This window comes from Capricornis sumatraensis, chromosome 6 (assembly GCF_032405125.1).
Source record: "Capricornis sumatraensis isolate serow.1 chromosome 6, serow.2, whole genome shotgun sequence".
Classification (NCBI taxonomy): Eukaryota; Metazoa; Chordata; class Mammalia; order Artiodactyla; family Bovidae; genus Capricornis; species Capricornis sumatraensis.
Window position 1 is genome coordinate 34,902,753 of NC_091074.1, and position 11,224 is coordinate 34,913,976.

At 42.6% G+C, this 11,224-nt stretch overlaps 1 protein-coding gene across 1 annotated transcript in view; it reads right to left on the reverse strand.

The window, feature by feature from the left end:
- Positions 1 to 1,900: 1,900 nt before the first annotated feature.
- SH3GL2 (SH3 domain containing GRB2 like 2, endophilin A1) overlaps positions 1,901 to 11,224 on the reverse strand; it is a 222,281-nt gene continuing 212,957 nt past the window's right edge. Inside the window, exons 6-9 of the mRNA XM_068974181.1 lie at positions 10,280 to 10,438; positions 7,765 to 7,868; positions 5,604 to 5,734; positions 1,901 to 3,306 (exon numbers count right to left, since the gene is read on the reverse strand). Of these exons, the coding sequence (XP_068830282.1) occupies positions 3,107 to 3,306; positions 5,604 to 5,734; positions 7,765 to 7,868; positions 10,280 to 10,438 (594 nt within the window). The 3' untranslated portion in view covers positions 1,901 to 3,106. The remainder of the gene's footprint in view (positions 3,307 to 5,603; positions 5,735 to 7,764; positions 7,869 to 10,279; positions 10,439 to 11,224) is intronic.

Below are 11,224 nucleotides of genomic sequence, written 5' to 3' on the forward strand. Positions count from 1 at the left end.
TTTCTCTGATAATCAGCAATTCGGTTCTTAATCTGGTTAATAAGATGGTCTTGAAATGAGTCTTAAAAAGTGCCTACATGGTTTGATTTAGAACTCTCGAAGCTGTCTTGAAAAGAGCCTTGGGATAATCTTAATATCCTAAACCACTGCTAAATGGATATAGAATAAGTGTTGGCAAATTCCAGGGTGTATGTTATATACTATAAACAGTGTAAGGGAAACTTCAATTCTCAGTCATGCCATTCTTATTGTTCACTTTTTTCGTTTGACATTAACGCATTATGAGATTACTCTGTGTGGTACTGGGTCTTGCTGCTAGTTTCCCTTTGATGTTACAGAACTACTATTACCCAGGTACGGCCACATTGGCATGTGTAGCATTAAAGACAACAGAACGCTTCACTGGTTCAAATATTGCTTGACTATATATAGGCTTCTATCTGGACTTGCTCTTCTGCATGGATCATCTATTGTCCTGTCCCCGTATCAACATCACACTTTCTTAATTACTGTAACTTCATGTTTTATATCAAGGAAACGTCCTCCATCTTTGTTGTTCTTCTTTAGAAAGAAATATCCACTTGCATTTTCACATAATTTTTATGATATGCTTGTCAATTTTCAAATACAAAAAACTTCCTGAGATTTTGGTTGAAATTGCGCTAAACCTATATGTCAATCTGAGTAGAAATAACATATTTACAATGTTGAGTTTTTCCAATCCAAAAATATCTCTTCACTCATTTAGGGTCTTCTTTATTTTTTCTCAAACATGTTTTATAAATTTTTACATAGAGTTCTTAAATAATTCTTATTAGATTTATATCTACAGACTTGAATTTTTATGCCTTTGTAAATGATGTATATTTTAATTACTTTTTTCTAATTGACCATTACTGGTATATTACATTTTTTGGATATTGATTATACATCCAGTAATCCTATTAAATTTACTTATTGAGTCTGATAGTTTACCTGTGATTCTTCTGGATTTTCTCCATTCACAGTAAAGTCAATGGTAATTTCTTCTTTAAACTGATTTGAAGAATTGATCTGTAATACTCTAACTCACAGGAAGAAAAAAAATTCAGTTAGAGAAATTATATATAATATATATGTTAGTTAGTATATCTTCTGTAAATCTTTAGCAGTTAGATTAAAACTACTTGCTTTATATTAGAACTTCTGGATTATTGCCCTCAGCATGGAAGAATACAAGGACACCCAGTACGCAAAGAACATGTTTATTTTCTCAGGAGCTCAGCAAATACATATTCTGTATGCACTGCTCCCCTCCTCCCACCCCACACCCCCAATAGACACAGCAAGAGAAAAGAATGCTGGCTTTTGGCCAATCTGTATTTCCATGTCGATTCCTTTCTCTTCAAGCATGAAAGAAAACAAAAGACTGATTGAAATGATATCTTTTATTCGCTGCTCTGAACATGATATTCTTCTCATGATATCAACATGATGCTATCTCATTTAACTTTTATAGAAGTCTTTTTCTTCCTACTTTCTTATCTTTTTTTTTTTTTCAAATCTCCTCCTTCCCAGGGTTACCAAGAAGTTACCAGTGTCCTGGCTAACTCCTTCTTGATAATGGAACTTGCCCTGCTTACAGAGAAGTAGGTCTGAGGTTGGAAGCAGGTCTGCTTTGGCTGTATCAGAAGGCAATGAAGACTAGTCCACCCACCACTGGACCTGGGCAACTAACACAAAATAAAGCACTGGAGCCTTTGGTTCTGTCTTCAGCAATATTTATTGGAAACAGCAACGCTTCCCGTGGGAAGACTTTATACATTAAGCAGTAAGATTTGCCTTTCACTCCACATGATCCACAACTGCAAGTGGCGCATCCGAAGCAGCACATTGAACCTCTGGAAGAATCTGTACAGCTAGATAAATAGAACTCTGGATACCTAACAAGACTTTAATGACTGATACAAAAAAAACAACAACAACAACTCATAAGCGTACACATAGCACTGTACACACAAAATGAAGAGGAGATAGAAGGGACAGAAATAAATGTCGTTACTGAACTGCGAAAGAGTCTTGCATATGCAGCCACACATCTTAAACTGCTAAGCACAAAAATCGTCTTTATTTGGTCCTCATTGAGGGCAAAATATGCACAAACGATGTTCAAAGAACACAAGGTGAAAGTGGAATGGGAAGATAGTTACTGTTTCTTGGTCTATGAGCTAGTGGAGAAATGGTTTCGAGTGCTCTTCTTGTGTTTCTGTACCAAATGGATTCATGAAACATGTAATTCACAAACAGAACTGAAGTGAAGACATCTGTTCCCCCTTCCGTGTACCTTCAGAAATGCCCTGTATACATATCTGGTTTCTGTACAGCAACAAAGGAAAGCTTGGCAACCAGGTCCTTTCCAATTCCTCATAGTAGAGAACCTCTTCAGCTCCTCCCACAACATGATGACTGTCTTACTTAGAGATAAACGGGAATCACCCTCTGGCTTTAACAGCAGGGAGGGAAGAAAACCAGCTGAGCCTCAGAAACAGGCAGAAGCAGGGGAACAAAGGAGACTTTTCAGAGAAGGCTTTGAACCCACACTCAACACTTTCTATGAGAGCATCCAGGAATTCACTCATTCAGACAAGAAGATAATTTGCTGGTGAGGGAGGCTGTCTTGGACAGTTCTGTGACTCACACGTTTGGGAGGGGCTGATGTGAAAACAAGAACTTTCTCTTCTACTTAAATGGAGAACCTGAGACCTTGAGACGGCCCGCCGGTGATAGATAATATCTTCAGTAGGATGGTGGATATGTGATGTGGCTCATGGTCAAATTCTCAGAGGCCACAGCCTCCTGAGAACTGTGTAAACAGCAGTTCTGGGACTACTGGCTGGTCTCAAATGGTATTGTAAAAGCACATGCCATGCCCACCAGGCTAAGAAGATATCATCCATCACCATGACTCTTGTGGGATCACACAAGTCAACCAAACGTACTCAGTGGGGCTTGACGACTTGGACCACTGCAGCCTGCACTTGGGATGTATTGTAAGCAGCATTACCAAAGCAGTGGTTAAACCTAACTATCTGGGTCAAGAAGAGGTGAGGCAGCCAGCGTTAACATCCTAGTGGGGCAGAGCAACCAGAATCTCCACATAATTGATGGGGAAGAAGCCTGACTGGCCGTGGAGCATCCCCTCATACCAGTTCTCATCAATCTGGTTAGTGAGTGTGATGATATCACCCTCTTTAAAACCCAACTCCCCTTCATTTTCAGGTTCAAAGTCGTACAGAGCTCGGCAGCAGGGCTGATCCATTGGGGCACCTGGGAGTGAGAGCAGGAGAGAAGAGCACAGAGAGACAAGGGGAATTTAACACACGCGACCACTGCCTGCACCACCTGCCTGCCCTGCTGCCCGCCCTCGGCTCCTCCCTCTCCTCTTCCTGCTGAAGCTTCCTCTTGGCACTGGTCCCCAGTGTCTGCTGCATGGCACCTTGCTCTCTACCAGTCTTCAGAAGTTCTCTCACGTTTCTGGGAGTTGCTGAATTCCTGTTTCTTTTTCCAGTATTAAAAATTGGTCACATCTATTCTTTTGGTACATACAACACAGTTCATCGAGGCTGGCCTTCCTAATAATGTGCAGAGACGGAAGACCCAATGACTTAAGGAGTCTTTGCGAGATTTGGACTTCCCAAGTGGCACTAGTGGTAAAGAACCCACCTGCCAATGCAGGATACGTAAGAGACAAGGGTTCGATCTTTGGGCCAGAAAGGTCCCCTGGAGGAGGGCATGGCAACCCACTCCAGTATTTTTGCCTGGGAAATCCCATGAACAGAGGAGCCTAGTGAGCTACAGTCCATAGGGTTGCAAAGAGTCAGACACAACTGAAGTGACTTAGCACAGCACAGCATAGGAGATTTAGGTTCATAATGGAGCATGGCCAAAATTCTTTCCACACTAGCACTTTAAGATCTCTGCCTATATGAAATAGAACAGTTCATTACATGGACAATGTTTTACAGCATCAGAATAACAGTGCAGTTCACACTTTTTTAAAATAAAGACCTCAGTCTCTGGAAGTTGCTGTAATATAGTGAAAAACAAGACAATATAAAACATTGTGTTCAAGTTCTTACTCTCTGTGACCTTGCATAAGGTACTTCAGTCTCAGTTGCTTTGTCTAAACCTGGAATGAACAGTTAGAACTTATTCCATGGTATTACTGCGGCTATTAAATGAGATTATATAAAAGTGATATAATTATACCTGTGCATTAATATACCGCATATATGACTATGATGTGTGCCCATCAGAGCTATGGCATAGAAAAATAATATATTTACCTTGATTTAAATAATGATGGATGGGCCCTTATCTTAAAAGAGATCTATGTTAAATCAGTAAGCATACTGACAGAGTAGGCATACACATATACGAATAGACTCAGACAGGTGCGTGCAGATCCATGCCACCTAGATGGCTTTGAAGGGGAACAATAACATTTATTTATTTTTATTTAGAGAAAGCAAGTTAATGAGTCTCCGAGAGAAACGTGGAATATGTGATTGGTTTCTGAGCACCAGAGAACAGGTTACCTATAACTTACATGACTAGTCTTTGTAACCAGCTAACTTCTAAAAACCACTGCTGTTATCCACACATGGAGTGCTCTGAGCACCAGCTCCGCACAAGGGGCAGAGCGCTCCCACCATCATCACACACCTCACTTCTTTCCTTTGTAGTCTCCTGAGGACACCTATGTTTCCTCCCATCGAACATTGAGCACTGGGGATGCAAGAAACATGGAAGAAAGCTGCATATCCTTACAGTCCACATCTAGTATCAGACAGTTCCTCTTCTTCAACCAAGCAGATTACTAAGGCTGAATATATCGCAAGCACAGGCTTTTACCCGATCTGCATATAGCGGGTGGACAGTGGTATCAGCTAAAAGGATACATTACTAGGTATACACCAATATCCTTGATAGAAAATGAGTTTTCACTTTTGTACCAACCTGTTACCACAGCACAGTGAACTGGCTGGAGGGTAGGGAGAGGAGGAAAGTCGAGCAGCTATTGAGACTCAGAATATATTCACCTGCAAATATATTCACCCATGTGTTTCTTTGACTCCAGAAATCCAGTTTCCTAGAGCTGCTGTCTGTGGGTTATAAGTGAGTGTATGTGGGCACATACTGTCCAGGGGCATTCACCTTTATGCAGGCAAGATTCATACAAGCAGAAAAACAGACGGAAAAAAACCCATGACATCTCTACAATGAAACTGACATATTAAGGTGATTTTAAGACCACAAAGTCAGGTCAAAATCAAATGTGCTTGTTGCAGCAGGTAAGTGTGGGCTGATGGTGGACAGTGAGAGAATAAGGGACTTACAAAGAAAGTTTAACAGAGGGGAGAGAGTAAAGGAGAGGAAAGGAGAGTCAATGAGACAAGAAGGAACTCCATTAAGTTTCTATCTGATAACACCATTCTGTAAGAAATCTATTACGGTGTATTCCTCACATAGCCAGACTGGACCACTCCTATAATTTCTGGAAGCATGTCAACTGGGGGTGCCCAAGGCCTGTGGAATGGGTTCTGCAGCTATCAGCTCCTTACCTGCAGGTTTGGGGGTGCCTGTGTGGGAAAGGCCCCCATTAGGCTGAGTGCTGTCCCCAGTTGAAAACTCCAGGCTCATTCGAGGTTTAGGCTGATACTCCCTTCTTGGCTGGGATGAAGCTTGTCTTATTCTGCATTAAAAAGAAAAAGGGGATGCAGCCAATTAAGACACAAAAAGAAAAGCCATAAAATCCCTAAAATACTTAGGTTACCCACCAATCCACCATTGTGGAATATGAGAAAGGATCCTTAGTTTTCTTTTCTGTGTCTTTCTCCATGTTTTATGCCACAGTCACACCCTCTATGGTTATACCCTCACTGTCTTCATTCTTCCTCTCACTTGCTCCCTCATTTACTCAGAGCTCACTTTGCAAGGATGCACTGTGTTAAGTGCCAGGAACACAAAGACTAATCAGTCACAGGCCTTACCCTCAAGCTTATGGTCTGGTGGGAAGACAGAACATAAACAACCGATTACTGTAAACTGTATAAACACTATTATGGAGATCTGCGTAGAATGTTATAGGAACACAGAGGTAGAGCTGGGGGTGAGGAGTCTACCTGTCCATGGAGAAGTCAGAGAGGGTTGGAGGAGAAAAGTAAAAGATGGTTAGCAGTCATTTCTAGATGAACAGCTGTTCCCAGAAGCCAGCTATTCCCTACTGAGCTTGAGAATGTGTGGAGGGAGGAGAGGAGGAAATACGGTATACCCTGGGTACAGCACAGAGGAAGGAGAAAGAATCCAAGGGAGACGGGAGGAAGTGGGAAATGTACAGGCAGCAAACGTATTCTGCACACCCCGGAGTGTCTTCCACAGCGCCAGATGCTCACTAAGCAAAGTGCACGGCCAATCCGCAAGTGTCGGGGGGCGTCTAGCGTACGGCAATTGTAGAATGACAGCTCTGAACATAGTTCAGAAGGAAGAAAGAAAAGTGGCCTTCCTGCTCAGCAGATGTCACAAAGATGCATCACGCTTCTTTAGTATGACGAAATGCATGGCTTTCAACCCTCCTAGAGGCTTCAGAGCATGACACATGTTTCCACAAGGGTTCCCTGTCCAAACACTGGTCAAGGAAGACACTGAGGAGAGGAAGAGGCTGGCCACATGACAACAGGTTGAGGAAGTTTCTCATAACACAGCCCTATACCTGCAGGAGGCCTTGTGCATTGATAGCCGTATCATCAGCTCTGAGAGCCTAATCTGGCCACAAGCTGAGAATAAAATCTCTTGAGGCAATCCTTTGATGTGCACACATTCAGCTCAAATAAAATAACACGTATTACACAGCACAGGGCCACCACACACAGCTGTGCAGGCTGTGCCTCACAGCTCTAATAATTACACCATCCCAGCCAGGATACGGGGCCCATCTGAGCAGGCTGAGCAGGCTGGACAGGCATAAGTAATCAGCTCCCTCTGATGGACCTCCTCACCACTTAGAGAAACACAAAGTGTGAAACGACACAAGCTTTCCAATAGGTCATGCTTACACGGGAGCTCCTGCGGCACCGCTGCATGACCCTGAGCCCAGGTTTGCTGGTCTGTTAGGTGAGGTTAACAATACTTGGTTTACAGGGCTGTTACATGACTGATGATGATATGCCTTCAGTACCCATAGCATAGCTGGATGGCAAACCACATCCATTATCATCAGTAGCCTCCTGGGGGTCCCATCTGTGGCAGAGAAAGTGTTACCTACGTATTGATTGCTCATAAAACACATGATGATTGTCGGTTAGTCACTAAGTTGTGTCCAATTCTTTTGTGACCCCATGGACTGTAGCTCACCAGGCTCTTCTATCCATAGGATTTCCCAGGCAAGAATACTGGAGCGGGTTGCCATTTCCTTTTCCAGGGATCTTCCCAACCCAGAGATCGAACCTACATCTCCTGCACTGGCAGGTAAATTCTTCACCACTGAGCCACCAGGGAAGCCCAGACACAATATTAGGAAGGGATGAAGGAAAGAGAAGGAAATGAAGGAAAACAGAGCCCAAGACAATATAAAATCTAAACAAATGATTCAGAAGTTGCTTATGTAGGATCAGTAGGAATCCTGAAGAAAGTTTTTCTTCTAATGTATTCTAATATTTCCACTTCTCTATACACCATTTTATAGCAAGGAAATGGAAATGGGAAATGCAGGGAACTGTACAATACCTTTCCTCCAGTCTGACAGTGACCTGCTGCAGGATCTGGACTGCCTGCTTATGGTACTCCAGCTGGGCTTGGACGAGCGCAGACAGCTGGCTCACCTGCTCGATCTGCAGATCAACAGGCGAATCACGTCTTAGTTATCAGGTGACAGTCCTGAATCATCTGCTACTGCCCAGTCCAAACGATGCAGCTACCCCTGACACACAGCCCAGTGCTTGGCAGCGCCATGACTGTGCAGGGAGCCAGGCTAACTGATAGCTTTGCAGGTAACAAATTGATTAAATATAAGAAAGCATCCCTGTGCTTGGAAACTCTAGTTCTAGGAGAAGAAACGTTAGTCAGAATCCTCCCAGAGATCACAAAGCTCTCATCAAACAGTCTCATGCTTAGCCACAACCTTCTGATTAGGATTTGGCTTCTTTGATTGACTTTCTATAGGACAAGAGATGCATTGGCAAGAACATTCTTTGCTGTCTATACTTCTCATGCTAAGTCAATATAGTGCTGTTAATAAAAATGTAAATATTGATTTCTCATATGAGGCACTATGGGAGGCAGTGTGGTTTGACAGAAAATCTTTTGTTCTCTCTGACCCTCATCTGCAATGTAAAAGGGTTGGGTTAAGTGACACCTTGGGCTCACTCTACCTCTAATATTCTGAGCATCCTTGGTTACTCTTCATGTTGTGTCTTGTGTTGCGATCCAGTTGAATAGCGGCCTCTGAGTGAATACAGGCAATGCTACCCCATGAGTTTTGGAGTGGGGCTGGGTCCTTGGTGAAGAGAAGGAATGCTGTGTCTCAGGTCACCCTCTCCCTCATCATGTTCCTCCTCGGTAGGTAGATGGACACATTGTTTTACATAATCACAAACTAGCAATGTTCCTGGAGAGTCTAGAAGTCTGGATATGTTCAACATGCCTCCCCTGTCACCAATCAAGGGGGGTGGTAAATACCTAAAGGCTCTGTAAATATCTTGGCAGAAGCTGGTGAGCAACTGATGGGGCTAGAGGTGAAGATAAGCAAGGACAGAAAATCTGGTTAACAGGTCTTATGACATAAGTGGTTAGAAAGCAAATTTTAAAGCCATGCAAAATAATTCAGCATTCTGGAAATGTGAAGGCAACTTTTAAACTATCTCACCTATATCCCAAATGTAGTATCTATGTGACAATCTTCAACCTTAATTGTAATTACCTTTGGAAAGAAAAGGTGAACTTTACCTCAAAATATAGACCATCTTAACCATACATGAAAGCTGGCACCGAAGAATCAATGCTTTTGAACTGTGGTATTGGAGAAGACTGTTGAGAGTCCCTTGGACTGCAAGGAGATCCAACCAGTCCATCCTAAAGGAAATCAGTCCTGAATATTTGTTGGAAGGACTGATGCTGAAGCTGAATCTCCAATACTTTGGCCATCTGATGTGAAGAACTGACTCACTGGAATGAGACCCTGATGCTGGGAAAGACTGAAGGCAGAGGGGGAAGGGGATGACAGAGGATGAGATGGTTGGATGGCATCACTGACTCGATGGACATGAGTTTGAGCAAGCTCCGGGAGATGGTGATGGACGGGGAAGCTTGGTGTGCTGCAGTCCATGGGGTCGCAAAGAGTTTGACATGACGGAGTGACTGAACTGAACTGAAGTATATTGGACACATACTTACTGACTACAATGACTGATTTTCTTATTTAATCTGAAGTCAATTTGCTTTACACTTCACATTTCAACAGAGTATTTGCTTAAACTATTGGACTTATATAGGTCATCAGAAAGTGAAAGTCACTCAGTTGTGTCTGACTCTTTGTGATGCCATAGACTGTAGCCTGCCAGACTCCTCTGTCATGGAATTCTCCAGGCAAGAATACTGGAGTGGGTAGCCATTCCCTTCTCCAGGAGATCTTCCCAACCCAGGGACTGAACCCAGGTCTCCAGCATTGCAGGCAGATTCTTTACCATCTGAGCCACCAGGGAAGCCCATGTCAACTGAAACATTCTTTATCTCCCTACTATTTATAGTAGTTTAAGATTATTAGCAGACAAAAATCTAGTTACATCGAACTTTTTGTTGTGCTGTCGTGTTTGTGTGTGTGTATGTGTGTGTGTGCTCACTTGTATCTGATTCTTTGCTACCCCATGGACTGCAGGCTGCCAGCTCCTCTGTCCATAGAATTTTTCTATGTAAGATTACCGGAATGTGTTGCTGTATCTACTGCAGGGTCTCTTCCTGACCCAGGGATTGAACCCGAGTCTTGTGTCTCCTGCACTGGCAGGTGGATTCTTTATCACTACTGCCATCTGGGAAGCTCACAGCAAACTACAGGAATATAGAAACAGCTTTACAATTTCTCAGTCTACTTTATAATTTTAAATTATTTTAAAAAATAACTATGTACTGAAGCTTTCACCACATAGCACTATCAGTCACTCACATTTTAAATTACATAACCCTTTAACACATTAATCCTGTTCCTCAAAGGTGAAGTTAAATTAAAAACCACAGGAGAGTCACTCACATCCATCTCTAAGAGATTGAACATGCTTGACTCAGCAATCTCCTTAGACTCATCAAATTTCTCCAGAGCTTGACGTAATTCTTCATCAGGAATCTTGCCTTGTCGTTTCTTCTTGTAATCAAAGTCCAGGCGTCGCCCCTCCAACTTCTTCAGATGATGCTGAAAAAAATCAAGGGCAGAAATGTGCTTTGAAGGGACCTATGGAAAAGGACTACTTACGGCTCACTTCCCTACCATGCCTATTGGCTTCCAAAATAAGACAGGCTAAGTTCTAAAACATCATGTCACCAGAGAAATAAAGAAACACACATCAATGGGGGCAAATGCTTCTAAAGACTAAGGCATGTATGTTTGGGAAACACCTTTAAAAATAATTAATAGCAAGGAAGAAAATCTGGAAAATACTGATGCCCTTTATTGTCTGCCCCTGCTGGGTCAAAGCTAAGGTGGACTATATGCCTCTCCACCCTATGACTGGGGGTGGAAGCTAGGAAGGTTTAGAAAGCACAGGCATATGGGGCTCACAAGTCTCCATCTTCAAAGAAATGGTATCTCGTGGGAAGGCAGAGGAAAAATGGTTTCCTTGAAATGAAGTGAGAAAGAAAAGTATTCTTCCTTTTTCATATCATAAAACATTTGTGCTGGAAGGGATTTATTTTTGAGGTAATCCAGTCTATTAGAATCACCTTAAGATGTTTACTAAAACTATAAATTCTTGATCACCTGAATCAGAATATCCAGGGCTGGGGCCTAGGCAACTTGGTCTCAGCACTTACCCTAACAGACTGATGCAGCTTTAGGAGAATCATGGATTAATTTAAGTCTCCCATCTGACAGATGGGGACACTGAGTCCTAAGACCTAACTTGAAAGAGACCTTCGTCAGGACCTAACCCCCAACACTGCACAGTAATTCCCCTTTGCATCACCCCTGATGCACACAGTC